This window comes from Hetaerina americana, unplaced genomic scaffold, assembly GCF_022747635.1.
Source record: "Hetaerina americana unplaced genomic scaffold, ioHetAmer1.1.p SCAF_1, whole genome shotgun sequence".
NCBI lineage: Eukaryota > Metazoa > Arthropoda > Insecta > Odonata > Calopterygidae > Hetaerina > Hetaerina americana.
This window is the reverse complement of record NW_027286069.1, coordinates 11,470,530-11,497,027: the sequence shown is the minus strand read 5'-3', so window position 1 is coordinate 11,497,027 and position 26,498 is coordinate 11,470,530. Positions and strand designations below refer to the sequence as shown.

Below are 26,498 nucleotides of genomic sequence, written 5' to 3'. Positions count from 1 at the left end.
TAATGAAGCTGAATTACTGTTTCTTTTTGTGTTACTGGTAATAATTTAAAAAAATACCATAATTACATGTACATATGTATCTGCTGCATTACTGAGAAAATATACAAAATGATACACCCTTGTTTTCCGTCCAAGAATGGGGGCAGCACTAGTCCACAGAATTGATCCGTCGATTAAATATATGTACACAATTTATGCAACCGTTGACTTTCGTCAAACCTGAAGTATCAAACGGATTAGCTGGGTATTTTCGATGTAAGTAGGCATTTATTAAGATTATTTTTAATGTTAACGCTGAATGAAATGATTCGATTGAAGTCTAGTTGCTAGAGATATATGAAAGTAATAGAGTTTATTTTTATGTACATTTTTTTAACTTTTTGTTGTAGTACCTGCAAAAAAAATGCCGAAAATCAAAGATAAGAAAAAGGTTTCTGAGTCGGAGTCCTCCGATAATGATTCATCCGAAGATGTGAGTATTATTATGAGTATTGATTTTCTATACCAAACATGATTGGCGTTCAATGATGGTACGCACCATGTGCTTCAGGGGAGGGAAGGAAGCAGCCATTATATGATTTTTTTATGCAATGCGTTAATCCCGAAATAGCGGCATTTTATTGAGTGCCGTACTGGTTTACATAACATATTTGGCGAAATCGTTCGCTCATTGAGTCTGATTTTCTGTTTCGTGGAGGTTAAGCGAATAACTACTATTATTACTTTTTATTTTAATTAATATGCACATTGTTATTGTAGTGGAAACATACAATGTTTAAAAAAATTGAGAACGCCACCAGTTGTGAAGTGAGGGCAGTGATTAAATTCCTCAATGCAAGAAACGTTCTCCCATGTGATATTCATCGCCAATTAAAGGAGGTGTTTGGAGACAATGTAATGGACGAGTCGTCTGTTCGGCGGTGGTGTCGCAACTTCAACATGGGGAGGGGGAACACACACGACGATGAGCATTCGGGGAGACCGTCTGTCATTACAGACCAACTGGTGAGCTCAGTTGACGAATTCGTGAGGAACGATCGGCGCGTCACAATTGATGACATCTGTGAGCATTTTCCCAATGTTTCTCGAACAATTGTTCATGAAATTGTTAAACACCATCTGCATTATGCAAAAATTTGTGCAAGATGGGTCCCTCGCGTATCTCAATGAGCTGGCGGCGAAGGACTATGCAGCAGGAATACAGAAACTTGTCACACGTTATGACAAATGCCTTAATTTGCTTGGAGATTATGTTGAGAAGTAGTTTAAAGTATCCTCTTTCAAATAAAATGTTTTATGTTTGTTAATATTTACTTTTGTGTCTTGATTTCACGAACGGGTACTACTTTCCGGATGACCCTCGTACATTTGGGTAAAATTTACAGGTTCGCATAATGTTTCTTTTGATAAACCAAAATAATCAAATTATCTTAAGAAATCATCATAGAAATAGTAGGGCACTTCAGTAGAGCCACTTGCTTATGGAAAAACAAGGCCGTAGTTTGTACAGGTCGAAATGACTATGCATCTTCTTCTGATGAAGCAAATTTGATCGAGTTGATGCTAAAATGAAGTAGCCAGGTTTGACATTTAATTTTCAATTCATCACTTATTTTATTTTAGCCGTTAATTTCCTTGGCCATGGGAGCGGTTAACTCAAAATACATAACTTTGCGCTATATTGCTTGAACAGTTCCCAACTCAAGTTATCCGGCAGAGTATTCTTTCTCTTTTATGGAAGGAATAAATAATTGTCTTTCAAACTTCCAAAGCCAAGTAGAACATTCATCCCTTAAAATTGTTAATTTTTCTTAAATTCGAAACTGCTATAAGATCACCGAAAATGCTATTACGTATTGAAATCCTGGTCGTAGTGTAAAACATGAAGTGAAATTACCTAAGTTGCAATGTATCGTATCATAATGGGTAAGATCCTCTCGGGTGTCACTGATTGTTGAATATTGACTGCTGGAGAAGTTTCTGACGGGATATAAACAATTGTAATTACCTATATAATTCTCAAGTACTTAACCTCAGGTGATATACTTAGGTATATTGTGAAAAATATTTGTGTTCTCCTCAATAACAATCGTTGGGTAGGAAACTTATTATTAGGGTGATATAATACTTAGCCCTTCGGGTGAGAGGGAGGAATTCATTTGGAGGTCTGACCGCATCCATTGGTGTCACGAGCATTCTACACCACTCATTACGCCCTCTATCATTGCTTCTTACAGCTGAAAAAATTGTGTATTTTCTTAAATTAATTCTACTATATCCGAAAACATGATTCCTAGAGCTACCATGTTGTGAAAAGTGTCATGAGATTTATTTTTGGCCCTAGTTCCTGGTTAAACAAGTTAGAATGTAAATTAATCCTTAGGCTTCCGCGCCGTCTATCTGATGAATCCATGCTGGTTTCCGGGAATTACCGTCGCGTAGGTTAGTCGGATGACAACTGTTTCGCCCCCAGTCCTGGAGGCGTCTTCAGGTCGAAGTGATGTGCGTTGCGTTTTGGCCGCTATATATAGGAGACGCTGGCTGGCCAGGAGCTCTCTGATTGGCTCTTTCTTGACGGCGAGTGGGAATCACCCTTTTCCAAGTGGAGGTCAGGGTGTAGCCGTCCTCACGGTTGAAATTATATGGATTTTTTATTATTTCCACCGCTTCTCTGATGAGTCGCGGAAAATATCGCCTTTCTCTTGCCAGCACTCTGCTGACAAGAGTGCTGGCAAGAGAAAGGCGATATTTTCCGCGACTCATCAGAGAAGCGGTGGAAATAATAAAAAATCCATATAATTTCAACCGTGAGGACGGCTACACCCTGACCTCCACTTGGAAAAGGGTGATTCCCACTCGCCGTCAAGAAAGAGCCAATCAGAGAGCTCCTGGCCAGCCAGCGTCTCCTATATATAGCGGCCAAAACGCAACGCACATCACTTCGACCTGAAGACGCCTCCAGGACTGGGGGCGAAACAGTTGTCATCCGACTAACCTACGCGACGGTAATTCCCGGAAACCAGTTAGAATGTGTTCAAAAATTCTCTTCGATATAATGATGTCTATATGCGCCATTTGTAATGTGCCCGAATTGTTTTTGCCCTTGCACCTTATGAAATTGCTATTGTGTAATATATAATTTTAAAGTTAAGCCTAAATTTATTTTTTCATTATTGTTGTGGTATTTCTTTCCCATTTCTTCTTGCGTTCCCATTGATAAATTGCCTTAAATAACTATATCTTCGTAGGAGAAGCCTGCACCAAGCAAGAAGTCAAAATCCTCCTTGCCTGAAAAGGATGAAAATGGCGATTATTCCTGGCAGCTTGAAAAGATGAAGTATGTCAAAGTAAGAGCATTCAAGGGAAATGTGTATGTTGACATAAGGGAGCATTATTTAGCTGATGGGAAGTTAAAACCAGGGAAAAAGGGTAAGATATAATTTTTTCAGATAGTAAATTGTAGAAACTAAAGTACTGCATTAATATATTGTAGTTCTCATTTGTTTAGATATAATTATATGCATATTTAGCTACGAGTCAAGTAGTCACCTGCCAGACTAGACTACATGCCATCTTTTAATGTGGCTTGTGAGATAATAGGCTTGCTCTAATGCTTTTTACTTCTTCATCGCAGGTATCAGCCTCTCAGTAGAGCAATGGAGAAGAGTCAAGGAGCTGATTCCAGAAATTGATGAAGCTGTAAAGGATTTGTAGTCTTTCATTTTTTTCAAAGGCTGTTCATTTTTTTGTGATAAATATGTCATCTGCAAATTCATTTTAACAGACAATTTTACATAAGGTGATATCCCTGTGTGCATATCTGTGGTTCACTTTTTGGTTCTTGTATTCATAAGCATTAATTGTGTTCATTTGCCATGTAATTTTGTGATTTGATGTAATAAATAAAATTGTCATTTCTAGGAATTTCACTGATTATCAAAAATATCCTATATGCTGCCCATTGTAAAGCAGTTATTCTGGGTGTCAAATATGATAAGGTTGGTTGCCTCAAGTCTGACTGCCCTAGGTTTCATTTCATGGCAATGACTGGTGTGCCAGCAAGCAATACATTCAGAACCTTGGCAATAAAGCTATCGTTCTTAATGGCAGGTTTTGGGTGAGCAGGCTGTAGTAATCTCGACCACATTTTTCTAAGCCTCACTAATTACAACAGGTGTGAAATGAAATACTTCCTCTAAAAATACTTAAATGTGGGTCAGGGCACCTCCCTGAATCTCTCAATGACCAGGTATTAATTAATAAAAAGCGGAAGTTAAAGCTAGGTTTGCAAGATAGGAATCTCGGGGAATGTTACTAAGGGCTTTACCTGACCCTTACAGGGAAGAATTCAGGGTTCATTAGTTAAAAGCATGGTCCAAGAGGGTTAGCTGGATTGGTGGTGGTAGGTGTATGTGTCACAGTGTGATAGGATATTCTTTATTGTTAATTCCATGTACACATTGATCAATACAGACTTATGGTGAAACACTTGTCCTTTTCTGAGGCTGTACATGGTCACCTGGGAATCATCATCTACATTATTTGCATATTGATATATATTAATGAAATTCATTGCGCAAATCAATTGTTCTACCAAGGCCTTAAATGATGTGGCATAAGGTCCGGTGACTTTGATTCCTGAGATATTTGGAATGCATGTGAAATAGACCTATTCAATTCTTTTGCAGTCTTCAACATTCCCCTGCTAATCACTTTCTCTCCTCCCACATGATACCTAATAGTTCCTATCAATCCTTCTCACAGGCACCACTCAAAAGCCTCAATCTACGATCATCCCCTTCCTTCCTTCAATGATTAAGTTTCCTCACTAGAAAACTACCCTGTATTTCTAAGTTTTCCATAATCTTTCCTTTATTCAATTGTTCCTGGCCTTGTGGAAATTCATTTTAATAAAATTAAGAATACAAAGTATCTTTCCACTGTCCTTTATTTGCATACAACCGGTTTCAACACTCAAGCGTCATAATCACCTGATCATGACGCTTGAGCGTTGAAACCGGTCGTACGCAAATAAAGGACAGTGGAAAGATACTTTGTATTCTTAATTTTATCTTTCCTTAATTTACTATTTCATAAAACTTCCTCCCGAGTAAAGTGAAAATGTAATGTGTTTACTTTACAGTGAACATGTAAATAAAGGGAAACAGGTTCCCTAACTGAGGTGCAGCTTTCTTTCCCTTATAAAATTAAAAGTGGGGGCACTTGAATAAAGACAAAGGAAACTTAAACAATGAATATAGGTCTTAACACATTCATAATACACTTCAGCAGCAGGAAAGCAGAATGTGGGACCTACTCGCTCCGAAATGTACTGCAGAATGTGGAGATAATTAAATGAAGTTTGATGGTGAAATATTGAAAGAGAAAAATGTCACGGAAAGACAAGCCAAAGAATTGATCAGTAAGACTTTAATAAGATGCACTGCCCTGTTGCTGGAAGAATGAAACGTCATAAGAAGATAAAAGGCAAATTCATTCACACAATGTGTGCCTTTTCCTGTAATATCCAAATTAAAAAAAAAGAAGAAAACACTGCCTTGAAAGAACTCACAATTTCTCAAGAAATAAGGAGTTAAATAAGAGAAAGTCACCCTATTCACTGGTTTAACAAGGCAGTTGATCTAACACCAATTATTTATCTTTCATTGCCATCCTATGGTCTTTATGAAGCCTTCCCATGGCTTTTATTGTGAAAGTACATGGATATCAAGTATGGTAAACCAAGCAATAATACAAAAGCTGCAATAAAATTTTTATTAAAACTGTTGCTTAAGCTTTGCGCCATAAAACAGAATTTGTAACAACAAAGCACTTCAATGTGCTAAGGCAAGCAAAGCTTCACATTATTTCTATCTCAAATTCAATTTATCAAAAGTAAACATTTTTGCAATAATTCTTCCATTAATTATCTGAAAACAATGAAAATAACTTTTTTTTTTATTGTCAAACAATACAGACATAGAAATTTCAATCGATTTTCAATTCCATACACTAAAGAGAAAAATATAAAGATACAATAAAATGCCGCACTCACTCATTAGTCAACCATTTAACATGTATCGAATTCTGCATACATCAATTAAAATATAATGTGATCTGTTATCACATTTTGGTTCTTATAAACCTTGGTACCACTTCTCTATCAGTCATGCGTGGCTTTGAAATAACTGTTTATAAAAACAAGCCATAAATTTTGAAAATCCATCATTAATAAAAATGCACTGTGCATTCTTCTGACAGGAATTTGGCACAATAGTCAGTTTAACTGCAACTTCTCATGCCATTTGCTTATGAAAATAATTGACTATGTTTTCTATACTTAAAATAGTGTGCCATCTCCAAGGATATCTCTTTATAACAGAAAATAAATAAGTTAAGCTCATTGGTACTCAGTTTAAATAAAGTTTTCAACAATATAGAATATTCATGCCATTCATCAACTATTAAAAAACTAACGTCTTTGGTTTACAATGTTATCTTTTTCCTGGCCATTATTCTCGACCAATATAAAATGCATGTACATATGTATACTTATCATCTTTTGACCATTAAAATAAATAAAGCCTTGTACATAACACCTTCCAACAATGGTGAAAAAGATAAGTTTTAAACTAAGGTATGTAGTAAAGTAATGGAATCAATGATGGTAAATGGAATGAACGCCAGCAACATCACAATTTATATATGAAACTGATTATCATCTAACAATTATAGTGTGCAATAGAACCCCAAAATTCACATCTTTCAGGCTCTAGAAAATATGCTTTGTTTCAATTTAGAATTTTTCAAGATAAATGAAGCCATTACACAGGAAAACATGGCCCCAATAATTCTTTGCTACTCATTATTCAAACTCAATCACTTGCATTGGGAAATGCAATGAGGGAAATATTGTAATGTGGAATAGATCGAGACAATGTGTGGGACACACACCAACCAAGGAGTTTGTGATTGTAACGAAATTTAAAGTTAGATGGTTATTACAATCACAATGATACGTGGCCATGAAGAGCCCTCAATGATATGGGAAATGTGTTTGTGTGTATGTTATGCTAACATGACCTTTGGCCTTAGTCATAGTTTGCATAAATGAAATAAAATAAAGAATATACACACTGGCAAATTTTATACAAATGCAATGTTCCCACATTCAAAATTTGAGAGAAGAACTTCTCAAAACAAACAAGTGGCCTATTTTTACCACAGAAAAAATATCACCCGCCAATAGATAAATATTGTGTCAATCACTACATCCAATTCAGTTTATAACTTCCAAACTATTGAGGACCATATGTAAATGCAAAAGGATGTTAAATATCTTCATCAGGGGGTGTAAAACTTGGAAGTTTCACTTTGTTATGAATCATACTTAAGGCAGGCCTAACACAAAAGGACTATTTTAGACCATCAGTTTCATATAACAAGTTTCTTAAGCTTCATGCAAGACTGCAACTTTCACATAAAAGTGCGTCAAATTATGAAATGCAGACGGAGCCATGAATTAGGGAGTTTCTTTTCCACTTTTGTTTCCTGTTAAATAAAAGCATTACAATGATAACTTCATGCAATATAACATAAGACCTCTTGGTTTCATATCAACATGAACCTTGACACACTAAGGGTGTGATATTATACAAATTTACACAATTCAGAAAAGCAGAATTATGCAGAAAGAGCCATCTTAACTTTTCCAGATATTTTTTAAAGAAAAATGGCACCTAAATAATGAAATTAATTTTGTCATTATCTAATACCATAAATGAATTCCCATGCTCTGAAATAAATTCATAATGATTAAGTCATCAAAATGAATCTTTTTCAGCATGAGGTTTCATCGAAAATTCCCACAAATGTAAAATACCCCAATAAAAAATATGGGCAATACTGCATTTAACTTCATGATAAAATACTGGTCCATCTGAAGTGCATTCACTTCCCTTGCTTGACAATTTCATCATGCTTGAAATCTTTAGCAACTGTACACATAATCTCATATCGAGAAATTTAAAATTTATCTGCATGACCTCTCTTTCAGGCTTCATTCAAATGGGTTTCAGAAAAATGAAGTATTTCAAAATTGACTTGAGAGGCATACACCAAAACTCTCAATTTTACAAAGAATTTTGTGATGTTTATTTGAAAAAGTCCCTAACAGTAATTCAGGATTCATAAAAAATACACCTCAATGAAATACTCCATCAATGGATGTTAATTTGGAACAGCTTTTGAGACTAAATGAGCGTAATTCACAGCCACTGACAACGGCTACACCAAAATTGTAAGGTAAGGGGATTTGAAATTCTCTCCTGATGTCTTAGATTAATTAAAGCCTACATCTGGCTGACAAGTGTCCTTGAGTGATGGCCAATTCGTTTATCACTGGTGAAGGATGCAACTGAGCTCACAGACTCCACAGATGGCAAAGGAGGAGGAGTGGGTGCTGGCTTTGAGTTATTGGCATGTACATATGCCAAGCCACCCACCAAGGCCACAAGGGATCGATCAAGCCAAGTCACTGGATTCGGGTACATTAGGCCCCCCTCATAAAATCCAAGATGACCTCCATGACCCAACTCGAGGTAGAGAGACTTGTCATTGCTCGCTGGAAAATGAAATGGAAAAATTTATAGAAAAATAATATTTAACATAATTAGTCAACAAAAATTGGCTATAGAATTAATAACACTGAATGGCGCTGGCCTTCTCAAAAAATTTTCCTTCCCAAACAATGTACAATACATCTACTTGAAGCTTTAAGATGCATAATTACTTTTACATGCATTTAGTGACAGAAGACTACTCATGAACTAAAATAAGTAATGGCAGATAAGTCACCAAAGCTATAGGCTTTTACAGATCAACCTAAATTTTCCATTCATTAAATGTAATGGAAAGAAAGGGATACAGACAGCAGGGATGATTTGACAGGCTTTTCATAACGCACACTAATAAACAACAACAATATGACTATAGTTATGCCAAATTATGAAAAAGGCCATGAAAGAACAGTACTCAATGGATTTGATCAAAATTATTATAATGGATAATCTACTATTTAGGGTACCGTTTTTGATGGACACAAGAGGATACAATGATACATACTAACTTCTCCTAGGAAAAACAAAACCTGACATCCAACACTCCAAAAACACCTCTTCATCTCTGCATACTTCATTCCATCCAACATCCCCATCATATTCCTGCCCCTTCTTCACTCATCCAACATTCTCCCCTCTTCAACATCCCAGTGCCAATCAAAATGCTCTGCGGCCATATTTTCTGCCTCCTTGGAATTTCTCCCAAAAATCCCCTCTCCTCTCCCACCATTACTAGCACTAACTTGTTTTGTTTTCCTTTCTGTTCATTTTACCTCTCCCATCCTTCTCCAAACCCAAATTCCAAAAGTCTCCTATTGATGCTTAACATCTTGCCTCAATGACCAAGTTTCTGTGCCGTACAAAACCATGCTTCATTCAAAATATTCCGCCTCCTCCATCCTCCACACCCAAGTTTCAAAAGTCTCCAGTCCACCTGAACCCTGAAACTTAATGTCCTATAAAGATTGCATATGGCTGCCTTTCCTTTTCTTGAGATAGGAACTAGAACTGATCTGATTAAATCTTCCAGCCAAATTCTACTCTCATAAATGGGTTATGAATCATCCCATTAAAAACTCATTTACCATTTTCACAAACTTCTAAGTAATTTAGCTGGAATTTTATATAGCCACATGACCTTATTCAAGTTCAATTCATTTAATGCCCTTCCTATTTTCCATCAAGTATGTCTGGATCTAAGCTATCCTATCTATGTCATATTCTCACTATATGTGCAACCTTGCTGGCCTTGTGTCTTTACCATATAATTCCTCGGTGCATTCTTTCCAACTCTTTTGAATCTTCTCTGGTTCAGAAAATAATTTTTCTAACTTCTCTTTGATTGTTGGCATGGCTGTCCCTTCTTACTTCCTGCCCAGTGCTTCCACCTTCCTGTACAGCAAACCAATTTCACCTTTTACAAACTTTCCATATCCTCGCATATTGTCTGACACCATGCTTCTTTCATTCTATTAGCTTTCCACCTCTATTAGTATTCAACTCTCTGTACTTTCTTCTGTCTATCTCTGTGGTTACATTCTTCCATTTATTCTCTCAACTAACTTCCTTATCATCATCTGTAATCCACTGTTTCCTTTCCCTATTTACTCCCACAGTTTCGTTCACAGCTTTCAATATCCTGGTTTTTATATGCTCCAATTTTTACTACTGAACCCATCTCAATGTCCTCAACCATAATTTTCTCTAGAGCTTGCTAGTACTCCTTTCTCACTATCCCAATCAATGCTTCTACATTCAATTTTATTAAAATTCTTCCCAGTTTTATCCTCTATAATTTAAATGTCACACTCCAATAGTACAAAATTATTATCTGAATCTATATCTGCTCCCGAGGAACTTGCAAATCATTCTTTCTATCAAAAATAGACATACCAGAATGCCTTCGAATTGGTTCCAGCAATGGTTCAGGCACAATTGGGTCATCCTTGGAATTAATGAACACCATTGGGATGGTGATTCCATTTAGGTAGTGAATACAGCTGCTCCAAGCATACATTTCTGAGACGGAACTGAAATTGTGCACCCTCCTGAAAGCAAAATGAATAAGGTTACAAAAAAATACTAACATAACAATCAATGGTGCCCAGAAAATTATAGGAATGCATCATAAGTCCCACCACCATCACGAACAGTAGATGAAAAAAGGAGACAAAAACGCTAGAATAAAGACTCTCTAAAAGGTGTGTGCTTATTAAAAATATTTTAAAAGGTTGCCCAGTCACAATGGATAATAGTCAAAATTTCCATCCCTAATCAATCTTGACAAAAGCAGTGTAAGAGGGAAATGTGGAAAAGGAGCCATCTGTGTTTTTTTACAACTGAAGTTGTCTCAAAGAAAATAAAAAGAGATTTTTATTTATTCAGTATCAGTCCGAAAACAGCACATTTTGGCCTTTACATCGAACTATTAACAAAGATAACAATGGTCACATTTACAAACACCCAAGCCCTAGATGGAGGGAAAGTCACCCAGGCGGGAATCGAACCCGCGACCCTTGGAATGGCAGACGAGGACGTTACCCCGCTGCCACCGGGGTCGATTTCTTTCAATGCAACAATTTCAGAGTGTAAAAATCATTTGCCTTGACTGGGATTCAAACCCGGATCCTTCAATGTCCGGTTGAGTGCTTTAGCCAGAAAAGCTATCGAGGCATCCTCTTTAACTCTGAAATTCTTTGGAGAGACTACTTGTATCTAGGAAGCCCCTTACCTTTTGCTATTGAGCAGCAAAATCCTTAATACAACCTGGTTGGGTGTGTGCTAGTATGTGAACAAGGAATGGAATAAAACATTTTGAATAGCAGCAAACTGTGAAGATGTCATTTGGGATTTAATGAGGATTTGTACAATAATTGGAATTAAAAATTTCTCATTTATTCTTACTGCATCCATTATAGGCAAATATTTGTAACTTTCTGCAGGATTCACTCATTCATAACACTGCATTAAAATAAACATTACATGCTATTTCAACATGAGAATATTTTTATTCCATTTTGCCATTTAAGTATCAAAAGAATAACAACTATTTAATAAATAAATTTTAATAATAAGCATCCATGAAGATTAATTATACTATTAATTATAAATGAAAAACTAGTCCATGGCCTTAAACGATTTCAAAATTTCTTGTGTACTTCTGTAATCACCAGTTTTCATTCAAATCAACAACTTCAATTCCATGCTTGTTGACTGTTGTCAGTGAAAGGATGCACATTTTCCCAGCCAGCAGATGGCAATTATAGGTACTCAATATCCTAACCCCTCATGGTTATGAGTACATGACGACATTCCTAAGTTGCATCAGATATGATTTGATCAAGTTTATTAAAAAGTCAATGAAAATTGCTAATGTGTAATTAATTATTCATTGGAACACAATATTAAGTTTAAGCACTTAAGTCCCACACATTCTAATAATTCAGTAGTAGCACTTAAGTTTATATAGGCCACCTCATATAAATCTATTTGCTCTTAGGTTTGAATTAAAGGTAGAGAAAATGGAGAAACAGGTGTAAGTACTTTACATAAGATGAAAGATAGCAAGAGGCCATCCTCGGGTGGTTAAGGCATAAACAATCACATGAAGTAGAAATGCATGCCAATGACACATCAGATGCATCATTAAAAAAAATGCCATTTACTTGCATGCTCCTGCATGCAAGTAAATGGCAGTACTCCTGGTGGCATGTGGAAGTAACATCCCCCTCATAACACATGCGCAGGTTTGAGGTCATTACATTGATCCAGAGTACTTCGAGAAGCGGAAGTATGGAGATGAGTTCTAGTGCTATGTCAACGCGAGTTTAACAGCGTGCTGTTATTGAACTTTTAGCTGCTGAAAAGGTGACTCCTACTGAGATTCATCGTCATTTAAAGGATGTTTATGGTGACAATGCTATTGATAGGTCTACTGTCAATCAGTGGGTTGTAAAATTTTGTGGTTGCGATCATGGAAAAGCCATAATTGTTGATGAAACATGCAGCAGACGTCCGATCACTGCCACACTGATTAACATCGCAAACTCATCGAAGATTTGATTCAAAATGCGGCGAATCACTCAAAAGCATATCAGAAACCATATTGGAACATCCAAGGAAGAAGTTTGTCATGTTAAAGGCAGCCAATAATCTTGCGACATGACAACGCTCATCCACACACGTTGCGCACAACTTGAGAGGCTCTGTGAAACAATTTGAACCAATTCCACACCCTCCTGCAGACAATGAAATCCTCCTCGATCTAATGCCTTGAGATTTTAATTTTTTTCCTCAACTCAAGAGACCTCAAGGGTAATCATTACACCTCGGACGATGAGGTGAAGGCATCTGCCAAGTCCTGGATTCGAGAAAAGTCTGAAGAGTTTTTTTACTGGTGAAATGAAAAAACTTGTTACATGTTGGGAGAAATGTGTTAGCCTAAACGGTGACTGTGTTGAAAAATAAATATATTATTTTGCAACATAAGAATTGTACCTTAAGTACTTTTGGCCTGATCTCGCTAATTGTTTTTGTTAGCGCTCTACAAGCAGGTGAGCATTACTTTTCAGCCTACCCTCTTATATAATGTAGGTGCATCAATTAGTATGAAACAAAAAATTTGAGTAACATAAAATAACCCCATTAGAAACCACAAAATAAATATTGATAATTATTAGTTAACTGGGCATGACCCACCAGTTAACCTCCACCTATTTTCACAGCCCATCATTGTAATTTTCACGGAGATATCCATTTTGCCACATCTCAATCACATTAGCACATCACATAACTAAAAGCATGAGATGTATTGAATCATTATTTTTTTAGTTTTAGGTACCTTGTGTAAGCCTCATCCAATTCAGGAAGTGTAGCTGCAGCCACTATATCAGCTTCAACCAGGCCATAACGTTGCTTTGTATCTTCAGAGAGAAGTATATGGCGATGCTTTAAGATAATACTCTTCATATTTTCTGTCATCACATAAAGGTAAAATCGACGGAAGTTCTGCCAATTCAATAAATATCTTGTGCCCCTAAAGTATGATAAAATTGAAATGCAATTCAAAACTACAAGAAGGAATACACCATGAAAGATATATGATTTCTAGAACACATTTTAAATTTACCCACAGAAATTATTGTTACAAAAACACTTTCTCACCATTTACTTCAACAAATTAGGAACCAAATTTTAAAATGTTAACTACAAAACTTTGGAAAGCACATCTTGAAAGTGGAGATTTTTTTAAGTTACGTTTTTTAAATACATATTTTTTCACTACACCCCAAAGTACTCCTTAATTACCATGTTTGACTGATTACTTCTGAAAATAAAAATATGTCTACTCCCAAACTTCATGCATTTGGGCTTCATGCTCCAATCTTTTCATTAACACAACTTATCTGGGTGATGTATTTCTCATTTTTTAAATAGATCAAATTTCAAGTGAAGAAAAATAGTAGCTACTGACATTACAGACAATACATTGAAGCAGACATCAACCAAACAGTAAAAATGGGTTGGCTGGGGGGTTATTTATTACCAGTCCTTTAACAGAGGCGCACACACAAACAAACTGGTGTCCGATGAAAATTAGCAATGAGACTGCAACTCAAGTTGCTAATGCATATGAGAGCATCTAATCTTGAATTAAAGAAAGCTTAAAAGATAAAATGATGTGACATCCTCAGATAAAAATAAAATTTATAGAAATGAAATCCATAGACAGTAACAAATACTGGGAAGCATTTGCCTTAAACATACGCCACAAACTTTAACTGCAAGAATGTGTGCGGAATGAATTTCGCTGGTTAAGGCATAGAAATGGAGACAAGAAATGTAATGTTTTAGGCTTGTGCTAGGTGAAAGGGAAGGGTGGAAGGGATCACTGGAGTGATAGTTGCAGAGCAATATACAATGGAGCAGAGGAGAGCCACAGATGGGTGGCCAAATTATTGAACAAAAAGGTAGATAGAAGTGTAATATACACAGAGCAAGCACCTGATAGAATATTATCAGCAGAGGTAAAAGCTGAGCCAAAAAACTTGGGTCATTGTTTGAGTCAACATGCCATCATGTAATAACAAGGATGAAAAAGTTGACAGGGCACACAATCAATTAAAGAAAATAATTACAGGTGCTCCTGGAAGGGTACATTTGATGTGATGGGTGATTGCAATGTGATGGTAGTGAGGTAGAGGACTATGGTTTAGGAACAAGGAGTGACCATGGGGAGAAAGCAATAGAGTTCCACAAGAGATATGTTTTAATTGATGAAGGGTTTATTGTAGTCTTAGATGCCAGGTTGTTTTGTTAGGTAAGGCAAGGAATTGTGTGCCATTGTATAGTCCATGTCTAACCAAAACCTACCCTTAACTGTTGAATACCAATAATGATAATGAACTTATATACAGTTTTCTCTTGCCCCTCCCTCTCCTGATCCAAGCAAATAGGTAAACTGAAGGAAAAAAATATGAAATCCAGAGAGTAATGAATTGCATGGCTAAAAGAAGGATTTGCTAATAATAAATTTCTTCTCCATAGATCCTCAGAGCAACATCCAATTCGTCCAAATGAAACATTTTGGAAATGCCACATTTCATCATATCTCAATGCGTAATCAAAGACAAATAACAGCGCTTCTTTTAACCATAACATGTATACAATTAGATATTTAAGCATATTTTTTTGCCCATACCTCTTTTTCTGACCATAGCCATCATTGACCCTGAAAAGTATGTAATTTATTACATATGACAAAAATAAATGCTGGGAGCAATGAATTACAATGCTTTCAAGACGTATTAACAAGCTTTTAACTGTTAAAAACATTAGAAATACCATATAGATGTTTGAATTCAATTAGCATGTCATATACAGGGTGGCCAGATAAGAAATTTTATAGGGCGAAACGAGGTTCAGAATTTAAAATTACATTCAGAAACTTGGGAAAATGGGTGGTGCTGAAAATGAATATTTAAACAATGGAAATAAATTCAGGAGAGTTTAGACCACAAAGATAAGCACGTGAAATAAATAACAATAATACATCACTTTTCACAAATTTAACTACCAACCCTTCTTCCATTATATACAACCACAAATTCTCTAGTAAGACACACTTAATAATACTATTTATTGTTTGTAGCAAAAAACAATGTTGCGGAGTCATCAGGTAGACAAAACGAAAAAGACCAGTTTACCAAAAGTATAAATAATTCTATATACAAATTAAAAATATACAAGACATTGATTGTAAAGACAAAATCAAAATTATTAAATAATGCTGTATTCCTCATATTCATTAATATTATAAAAAAGATTTACATTAAATATCTTTTACTAATGATTGCAAGTAGTAGTAGTTTTTAGGGGAGGCAACCTACAGCTGACGTCATTTGCGCCATTAGGGATGGATAGGAAAGGATGAAGGGTGGAGAAAAACTCAGCATCAGCTTTAGCCTGCTCTTGACAAAAGGATACCTTTAGTGAAGAAAAATCTTTCGCATTTACTAATAATTTCAATCATGGTTTTCAAGTCGTTTAACTGTTGATGGAACTTTGCTGTGTTATGCATTTCATGAGATTTTTTGGCTGCTTAGACGAATAAATTTATACGTTCTTATTACCCACCAATATGAGAAAACTGTAAGGTGTTTTATTTTAGATATCTTCATATCATTATGATTATCACTAAGGATATGTGCATGGATTGAGCTGCTGATGATTGTTCGGATTTCTTTCTGCATTTTAGCCAGTGTTCAGCTTTTTTTTCTTCAAGTTCGCAATTTTCTCTTTGCAGCATCTTACACTCAAAACTGCAAACACTTTTCTCATTCTTTACTTTCTTTCCATATAAGACAATCCTTTACAGATATCTCTACAATTTCAAACTGATCCACTGAAATTTTATGAGAATTGGATTTCTTTTGTCACACAAAAGAGTCACAAACAGTTATACCTATCCATAATTTACACTCTACACAATGTTTTCACTAGTTTACCGCATGTGAATTTTTAAATTTTGACAATTTTTAATGCCAGAATATTAGCTTTGTTAAATTGTATTTCTGAAACTCAGCTTTCAAAGATAAATTGATTTTTTTTAACAATTGAGATATATTTTGCCTTTTTGACTTCAATCTGGTGCTTTTTGAGACCCTTGATAAGCAAATTCACAGATTTTCCATTTATTTTCGATTTTCCATCACCTGTGGGAACTCTGGTGCATAAATAGCAGTCAAAAATTAAAATATCAGAAGCAGAGAAACCACCTAAAGTGAACAGTTTTTTAAAACTAAAAAACTTTTCCAACCGACTTAAAACTACAGATGTAAAATGGATTTAATTGATTATTCTTCTAACCATCAAAGGTACCACTCATAATGACAATGATGCCTAAACAAGGCACTTAGACAAACATACTAGCAGTCATGGTTTGATACATGAAATAGTGTCCTATGCTGCTCTTATATCACATAAATGGTTTGAGTGTATTTTTTTACTATCTGCTTCGGTAAAGGTTTAGGTCTCCACATAAAAGTGGACATACATATATAAAAATAGCTTTTTTGAACACAAATCAGATTTAATCACTCAATTATTTAAAAGGTGAATTTTCCTGTCTTATTTATATATACTGAATCGTAACAAACTATATGCAACATGTATGGAGGAATGCTCATTCAAGTTCAGCTTGGAAACCAAGTTTTCTCAGTAGTATCTTAAATCAAGTCATCCCTTCAACTAGCAGGGACTAAAATTATAGGACCATATGGCACATATTTACGATAAAATCATTTTTGATTGACAAAAATTATGTTTAGAAGTACTTAATATTTGTATAGTACTAGTAAGTCTCCCACCAAGTTAAGCAATTTTTCTACAAAAATGAAATAGAAAACTTTTACTTTCAACACAATGTTTATACACTTTATGAAGCATTCTGAGCAAGCCTACTGAACCTAGAATGTCTAGTAGATCACAATTATAAGAGAGTTCAGTGGAAAATAATGGTATTCTAAGATAGCAACAGATTCTCTATGGCACATATCACGCAAACAATTTTACTGTGAGAACCACTCCCCTCTTCCAAAAGGAGTTGTACTTTCACTTTTCAATCTCCTCTCATTTGATTAACTGCAAAGGCCAGCACACTACTCAAATTGCTGGAACAGATGCCTCTAAATTTTCCATTGGAAATTTGGACCAAGCACCAGAATTACTAGGAACCCCTTTTGGCAATAGTGAAAATTATTCAGATTGCCATCTTAAATGATATTTTGCAGAGCCATTAGATATGAAAGATTTTCCAGAAGGAAATGGGTGATTTTTTTCATAGCAAAACACAACAAAATTTTCAAATTATTTTCAGACACGTACAGTAAAGCACACGGAATATGGAGAAATTAAGTAAATTTGCTATATGCCACTCCTTCTAGCATCATAGTTACTAAATTCCCTGAATAAAATATAAAAACTTCTCTATGAGCGAATTGATGCAAAGTAAATGACTCCCCGCAGAACACTCATGCATGTGAATTGTATATCTTGCGCTCAGTTATTTACATCAGTGTTTACTACTTTGCTGTCAATTTTTGTTTGATCTACATATTATTCAAACCTATATTAAGATGCTAATGCTGAAAGTTAAACAGCCAGCATTTAAAATGCAGTGGACAAATTTTGGATCATAGTGAGCATCTGTTGCACCATAACACCACTCCTATTGCAAACTTTATGAGCCATCTAAAGCAGCAAAGAGTACTCAGCATTGAATGGAATATTGCAGCCCTAAATAGGCCAAGTAGTTATGCAGCATTTTCTTTGATTTAACAATCACACAGGTGTGGGATGCACCACCATCTGGTAAGGACATGGGGTTTATATAAATGTTCATACGCAAAAAAATAAAACTTGAGTTATCTATGATTTCCATCGATACACAAAGCCTCTTCCTTTCATCAATCCCAGAGCCCTCATCTACCAACCACTTATTACCCAGTCAAGAGATGAGAAAACAGGAGGTGAAAGGGCAGGTAAATATTATTATGTGATGAGAGAAAAACGTTATTAAATGTTTAAATAATGAGAGAGAAAATTAAATATGATTCAGTTTTATCGTGACATAAAAAGAAAAAGTTACTTACTCAGTGGCAGAATATCCTTGGCACACAGAAATTCCTGCAATAACATTTGCCGGTTTCTGCATTTTTGTTTCACCCATGTATTTTGTAACTAGATTACCACCCAAGCTGAATCCAATGGCCACTATTTTTGTGCTAGGATGACGCTCCACTATATTAGTGATCATTTCCATGTAGTCCCCAGTATGTCCTAAGAATGATAAAATAATATAAAGTCAATAAAATCACCAGGATTGAAGGCTGATACTGATTTCATGATCATATCTAATACACTTGCACGCAAGACCTATGCACACACTATTTTTTATTTTAAGTTAAATAATTTTATGGCATTAAAAATCAGGAACTAATGTGTAATATCATATGAGAAACTAAAATATCATCAAGTGGGATGGATAACATTGTATTTTGGCAACAAAATCGATTTGAAATACCTTCATTGGCAACATAGTTACTTAAAACAACCATTTTATCCCTCAGCAAACTCTTGCAACCGACAATTGTGAATATAACTACAAGATGATATATACTAGTCTAAGGATAAATAGTGTGACACATCTATCATATACATTTCTAAGATGGGTATCAAAATGCTGTAACCTGGGAAAATATAAATCTGCAGAATCTGAGTTTTGCAATCTTCCAGGGTCATAAATACAAGCTGTGTAAAGTCAAATTTATAAAATGGATCAATTTTCAACCATTAAAAACTAACATTTTTCATATGCATAGGTTAAGAAGAAATGTGTACTACTATGTAATGAAATAAAATGAATATGGATAGATTATACCAAATTGCAAATCTTATGATAACCAAGTGACCCAGATAGCTGCACTCACATTCTTATGCTCTTAGAATACAGAAGATATTTAACCTCACATAAAATCTATACATCAACTGATTGCCATACAGCATTGATTCCTTAAAAACCATTTCGCACACTACAGCAACTCATGGTAATGACTTTTAAATGATAACAGCATCGTAATCCCTAAGGTGGCCTAGTTCTGGGTGAAGGGTTGGATAGATGTCAAGGAAAGGGAAATTATGAGGTAAGGCTGTTGTAACTTTCACCCCAACCTCTGCTCTGTTGGCTTTGGGCCAGGCCAAGTACCCCTCCATATGCATGTGTTCCAGACTGCCCTTGACCCCATCCATTCTGCTTCATTTGTTTGAGACACACACAGAGTACACAACTACTATGAAACATTACACTATAAATCACATTTTGCAACCTCATCTTTAACTAACCAGCTATTTTCTCATTTCCTAGATTGGATTTGCTATTCTTTCTGGTGTACTCGAATTTGAAGACATTTTTTCAGGGATGAATCACTAGGGTGGATAGCAAAATTGACATTTCCAGGGGCAGCAGCACTCTCTAAGGTAACTTAAGTTTGTTTCAATGAGTGACATTTCCGGTTCACAATGATACTCTAAAAACTTTTGAATTTACTTCACAAATAACTAATTGATAGGGAATGTATACTATAATTGGGCACTAATACTATTGCATACTATATTTATAAATGTTACCTATAAAAACAGACATGTACCATTTCTTTTGGAGAAACAGCAAGCTACAAGGGAAGGAAGAACCACCAAAGTAGTTAATATGGGTAAGGAATAAGAGGAATAGACTTGGTTTGTTTTCTTAACCTGTTTTTCCTCTTTCATTCACAATTTTTCTAAGAGAGGATCAGTTCATCATTTATTTCATCTGAATCCCCTAAGTTTCCAAAAGCTCTCAAAGATAAATCTGTTGAGGGGACACCCATTGTCACAACCACTAGAGGTAATCCAAAAGCAATTATATTGACTGAACTTCAGCTTAGTAAGACTACAGAATATAGCCCTCGGCCATATGATTTAACTCTAGCCTCCTTCCACATGAGCTGCAGTCACACACTGCAACAATCCAAAGTTTAGGGTCTCTCAGGTAGCATTTGCCTCAGCACAGTTTCACAGAAGTCCTTTCTGACCCTAGGAAATCCCATAAAACTCACTGATTCACTAAAACATGACCTTTTTCTATGGCGCTTTAATGTTGCATTCATCCATTCACATTTGAAACTCAAGTGAATTCCTTTGCATCCTTCCTTGATTTAAATCACATATTTAGAGAGTATCATCTAGATTTGATGGAATGTTTCCACAACTCATTCATCACCAACAGGGGAATTACAAGAGCTGACCCGTAACCCTAACATAGACAATTAACGTATTAAACCTAGAGAGTTCACAACAATAACTTACACCGCAATGGCACAAAATATCAGCTCGGAATGTTACTTAAATAGCCTGGACAGGCGACTGACTGACCACTTACTTGACTCAGAGAGAAACTAACTACCAACTGGTGCACAATCTCATCTCACTGTAGGCATGTAAACACTATATTGCATTCAAACTGTACTTCACTCTGAATTATGCATTTTGTTTTTCCATTATATGAACATAGCTTTTCACTTTACCTGGATTCTGAAGGGTTCTGGTACCTTGTATGGTTCACAAGAACCTTTCAATTTTATGCATACTTTGAACACTATGCCACTTGTTCACTAGCACTCTTAAGGCCAACATAAGGCCATTACTTCTGTAATGACTGTTAGACTTGTATTTTCTATTCCCATTTCATTTTCAATATTTCTGCGACATTTAATCCTATGCTATGGTTCCTTAAAGTTTAAACAACTGCCCATTTGCTATCATCAATATACCAACAACCTATTCACTTAAGATTTACCCTCTGAATGACCTCACCAAAATAACTATATGGTAGCAGAATCCCGACATAAAACATAAATGGCAATAAACAATTGCAAACTTATAATGAGATATCAAAAGGATCAATCCTAGAAAAATAAATACATTAATCAATGTAATACTTGCTATAGGTTTCTAATTAAGACACTGTAAACTACTTCTGATATAAACCCTGGCTAATTGTCCCAACTTGTTGCAATGGTAATGAAAGCAAATACATGGCGGACATCCCACAGAAAAAAGATTTTTCTTAAGCACTAACAGGACTTCCTGGCCAATAGATCCTCTGCACCAGCATTGTAACGCACAGCCATATTCACAATAACCAGACTCTTGAGCTGTATTTGACTATGGTTGTACCCTCACTGTTAACCCTGACCATTAAGGCTTGCCATTCAGCCAAAGGTCATGTATGGCTGAATACCTAGACAATATCCTTTCACTTCCTGCAATAATTCTTCATAATTAGAGCCAGTTTGATGAGAGAGGACTTCATCACCAGCAGTTAGGAAGGCCACTTTCTTGAATTCAAAATAATGACACTATGATGCATATACTCATATTTTTTGCTGCACGTTCCCCTTAAAAATGAATCCAGGTTTATTTTTGCCTAACTCATCTGTGCATTGTCACTGGACTTGTTGGAGAGAAAATAAACATTTAATTCAGCAGCCTTGCAACATATCTAAGAAAGGTCTCCATCACTCACCTTCGCTTAATTTTAACAAACTAACAATGAATATACAAAATAAACACACAGTAAATGGGTTTAAAACTGAATTTATGAAGCTGCTATTAAGCAAGTGCCATTACAGGGAGTTGCTGGGTGATATGGAGGAGTAAAAGAGTGATAATTCTTTATTAATCGGGTGTTTCAGTGTATTTCTTTAATGCTGCTGCTAAATTTCATTATATTGTGTTTATTGATTGTTCTAATTTTATTTTCAGTATATCTTCACGACCATGATCTTTGTCACATGCCTCATCAACAGAACAATATAATAAGTAAATAAATGGGAAACCCCACCAAACATTTAAGACATTTGGAGGCATTAATAATTCAACTGTCTGCATTCCAAATCTCCATATTTAGAAGAAGTTGAGAAATTGCATAAAAAATTAAAGAATTGGCCAGCCAATACAGCCTCTAGTCCATTGCTATCATCAGCGATGGTTGGATATAATGTTCATTATCACAACTCTACATTGAAAACTGTCCCCAATATTCCAAAAAATACTTCAATACTCATGCTTGCTTGAAAAAATTCACATCAGGAATTAAGTAACTTTATCTCTTCTGGTCAATGCATCAATTTAAAAATATAGTGGATAGCAATGGTCCCCAAACTCAAATGTTTATTCTCCAAAATCTGCAGTACCTTAGGAGTCATTTGTATAAATTTCTTAATTTGAGGTGACAACATATAGGAAAAATCATTTCACAGTATAGTGTGTGCACACAATAACGACTCAACAGCAGTCACTATTCAAATTCAGAGGCAAGGGGAATGATACATTATTTTTCTTCGAACAGGACTTTCTCTCAGCTTAAATTTTATAAGGCCAAATACTTATCAAGTCTATTTCCCATGGTAGACACCCAAAAATTACTTGAGATAGTCAATGGAGAAAGTAGACAGCAAAGAGAGTACAACTCATTAAAAAATTTTCTTTGGGATGTCCACACAAATATAATCACTGCATTTTAACACTCCTTATGAACAGATATAAGTATGTAAAAGATACAAACCGTAAGTAAAAATTCTCGGTGAAGTAACTCGGACAGATGAAAGTGCCCCAACATGGTTAAGAACAGCACACCGATAGCCATGGCATTGTGCATAGTGCACAAAAGTTCGAATGTAAACACTTTCACTTGTGTTCCCTATACCTGGACAAATTGCCAGAGTAAAGTCATCTGAAGATAAAAGAAACGGTTGATTAATAAACAATAAGCATCTATTTTGTTTATTCACCGACAAGTACATATTTTCTCTACTTTTCAGAATGAATATAGAATGAAGGTGGTGTATTTAACCACATAAATTGCTAGAAAATAATACGCCCTAATATACACATCTAAAATATCAAAACGGACGAAAAACTTACTTACGCTGAAGAAAATCATTTCTCGTGACACTTATCATTAACTGGTTTGGCATACAACACGTTAAATGCACAATACAAATGCAAAAATCGAAACTCTACCCGGAACACTAAAGCCTCTCAGGTAAAACTAATATTTCTGTGAAGGATTTAAATCTTACCTTCTGCATCACGAGAAAGCGACGTATCCAACGGCTGGTAGAGATCGTAGGTCAGGGTAGCTCCATCTTTAAGGGTTAGGTAAACTCGTTCTCCCAAAGGCCAAGGACATTTAACCCGTCCAACTATGCTGTGAACAATAGTTTGTACGTGTCCGCTGAATCCCCATAAACGTGTCGGTATATATCTATCGACGAAGGGAACGAAAATTGATTAGAACAATGTACTATTTCCGTAACTAACGACTTATTTAAATTACTTATAATAGTGATATCTCGACGGAAGCTAATAACAGGCCAGATATGAATTACTCAAAATAGAACTGCCAAGATAAAAACGAATGAATGAATTCCGCCTTTTTCATCTCGCAAAACCTATTGACAAGAATGTAAAGAATTATAAAGCACACACAATGCCACATTAGGTTACTTGCATACGAATATTAACAATTAAGAGTAATGGAACACTTGAATGAATGCGAATATCAAGAAACGAACACATTAACTGTACGTGACTAAACGGCCGATTCACAACCGCCAAACGACATCCTCCGCAAATTATGTTTTTTCCAAAAAAACTAAATTTCCGGCAATAAAAGACATGATAGCATGATCCTCGGGTTTCCAATATAAAAGTAACCACAGTCAGTGACATTGAGGGGGAATGATGAGGCCGAATACCGAGAACACCGATAGAAGAGTCATCACCTATTTCCCCGCCCTTTGGATAACTAGCAAAGAATAACCGCTACTTCTTTCGATGAACTTAACACATTATGAGAAAAAAATCTCCTCTAAATTAAATAAAACTTACGGTTCTTGAAGTACAGGTGCAATTTTTAAAATAGTGTCCAAAAAATTAAGATCCTTGCAATATACGGACGGCTTTAATGGTTGACTGTTTACATTGAGAATGCGAAATAGAACACATAGGATCACAGCTATAACAGCCAACAGCGCCGTGGACATCCTGCCGTTTAAAGCCTGACCAAGTCCCTCCAGTCTAATTTCATATTAACATTGAACCCATCAATAATCCAGCCACCTAACCAACCGCCTCCGCACACATTCACACCACACGACTCGACGTTCCTCATCCAACTGCGCTTGAAATGGCTCGGAGTGAAAAGATTACGCCTGACGTCGAGAGCCCAAATGACGTCATACGTTGCATTGACAGTTGAGCTACGAAAATGTGTGACCGTGGTTTTTATTATAAATTAAGTTTTAAGATACGTTTATAAGGTTTTTTGTTAATATTTATGCATGATGCGGCTATTTCATTTGTTAACATTTTTAGACAAGGATAATTGTATTGCTTTTGTTATCAGTCCTAAAGGACACCGCACAAAGAATTAGGTTAGTGGGATTATTGGTTCGCGGTGCCAATTATTAATAAATACTTGTTGCTTTTCCGCGTAATATATTATGATAGTTTCATGCTATTTTCCTTTTGCTTTACAGATATTTGTTTATTTTTTACCTTAATGACTACTCATCGGTCAATTTTTATCAGTATATGTGCCCTCAAATTAAATAATAAAACATGAATTCTAAGAGACATGACCAGTGCTAACTCCCAACATATTTTCTAATGAATGAAATAGGAATCGTAAAAAGAAAATCCAATAAGCTCGGTTAATTTTGGTGCCACTTTCAATTGGGCACTTAAAATTAGTTCGATTTTACTTTCACTAAAAGCAACTTTTGCGTCAACCAGGAATAAAACAAAGCTAAGCCCCGCAGTGAAATAAAAATGTAAAATAATATATGGATATTAAACAGCAGTTGATAAAATCCTCCCAAATGTTGATAATTAGCCAGTTCTGAATGATTCTTCGGCAACCACTTCAGCGTCCGCAACCTTGCCGAAGATCTTCGCAATCGTGACTCATGTGCAATTCTGGGGGCGTTTCCTCCAGTGATCGGACAGAATGACGTCATCTGTTCATGCCGGAACGAGAAACATGCTTTCCGAAGATCTGGCTGAAAATAATAATTAGAGTATTTGGCCAAAATCTTTTTTTTTCTCGAAGCTACGATGGAGTTGAAATTTTCAGCGTGAAAGGGAGTTTTTAACAGGGCGTGCAGTAGTGAAATCGGCTCCTAGGAAAGTTGCCTTTTACTCTCTCACTCTTGGAATGCAGGGCACTCTTCCTTTATAAGGATTTGGGAAAACTTTGAGTCAATCATGACAAACAGAATGAGGAGGGTGAGTGACTTCATCGACAAAAAAACGCTGTAATAGTCACTTATCCCAGTGTAGCTTCAGATCATTGTGAGACCATTCAGAGACCGTGGATAGAAGGGAGAGGCACAAATGACATTGAACTTAGTATAGGAATCTACAGGAGTGGTTTGCCAGTCTGTATGCTAACCAATCCCCAGAACCGGTACAGATCGCGCTAAATCTTGAAAATCAAAGCTCGTCCCCCTCCACGATCTTAAGTTTAATTATTTAAAAAGCATTATTTTTTAATAATTATTATTAAAAATTAAAAAAATATTTCTATACCTTTGCGCTCTATCGATTACGTACTGCACTATAGTTCTCAGATTTAACGTACCTTCTACTTAGTATTATGAAGTCACGATGTGGTCGAAGTCTTTTGCAGATGATAGATCATTTTCCAGATCTTTGGCTATATTGGAGGAAACGCATACGTGGCGCAGTTACCCAGCCTTAAGCGAAAATAACTCA

General features: G+C 35.8%; 2 protein-coding genes across 2 annotated transcripts; one reads left to right on the top strand and one right to left on the bottom strand.

Annotated features, from left to right (window-relative positions):
- Positions 1-18: 18 nt before the first annotated feature.
- On the top strand, positions 19-3,920 carry Ssb-c31a (single stranded-binding protein c31A). The gene is made up of 5 exons (XM_071585570.1): positions 19-37; positions 136-255; positions 390-472; positions 3,249-3,429; positions 3,635-3,920. Exons 2-5 carry the CDS (start codon positions 195-197, stop codon positions 3,712-3,714), a joined length of 405 nt encoding a protein of 134 aa, XP_071441671.1. The 5' UTR covers positions 19-37; positions 136-194; the 3' UTR covers positions 3,715-3,920.
- A 1,841-nt stretch (positions 3,921-5,761) lies between these two features.
- Hydr2 (abhydrolase domain-containing protein 2) lies at positions 5,762-24,909 on the bottom strand. Its single transcript, XM_071585559.1, has 7 exons — positions 24,612-24,909; positions 23,801-23,985; positions 23,284-23,451; positions 18,770-18,956; positions 13,459-13,653; positions 10,512-10,666; positions 5,762-8,623 (listed from the first exon to the last, which is right to left on the bottom strand). The coding sequence occupies exons 1-7, from the start codon at positions 24,764-24,766 to the stop codon at positions 8,352-8,354; spliced, it is 1,317 nt and encodes a 438-aa protein (XP_071441660.1). The 5' UTR covers positions 24,767-24,909; the 3' UTR covers positions 5,762-8,351.
- Positions 24,910-26,498: the final 1,589 nt, after the last annotated feature.

Bases quoted from the DNA above. Each gene is read 5' to 3' on its own strand.
- Ssb-c31a (XM_071585570.1), top strand. From the start codon at position 195: ATGCAACCGTTGACTTTCGTCAAACCTGAAGTATCAAACGGATTAGCT. The intron at 256-389 runs GTAAGTAGGCAT...TTTTTGTTGTAG, and splicing joins ATTAGCTGGGTATTTTCGAT to TACCTGCAAAAAAAATGCCG. The intron at 3,430-3,634 runs GTAAGATATAAT...TCTTCATCGCAG, and splicing joins GTTAAAACCAGGGAAAAAGG to GTATCAGCCTCTCAGTAGAG.
- Hydr2 (XM_071585559.1), bottom strand. From the start codon at position 24,766: ATGTCCACGGCGCTGTTGGCTGTTATAGCTGTGATCCTATGTGTTCTA. The intron at 13,654-18,769 runs GTAAGTAACTTT...ATCATACTTTAG, and splicing joins CAAGGATATTCTGCCACTGA to GGGCACAAGATATTTATTGA. The intron at 10,667-13,458 runs GTACCTAAAACT...TTTTGCTTTCAG, and splicing joins TTGGATGAGGCTTACACAAG to GAGGGTGCACAATTTCAGTT.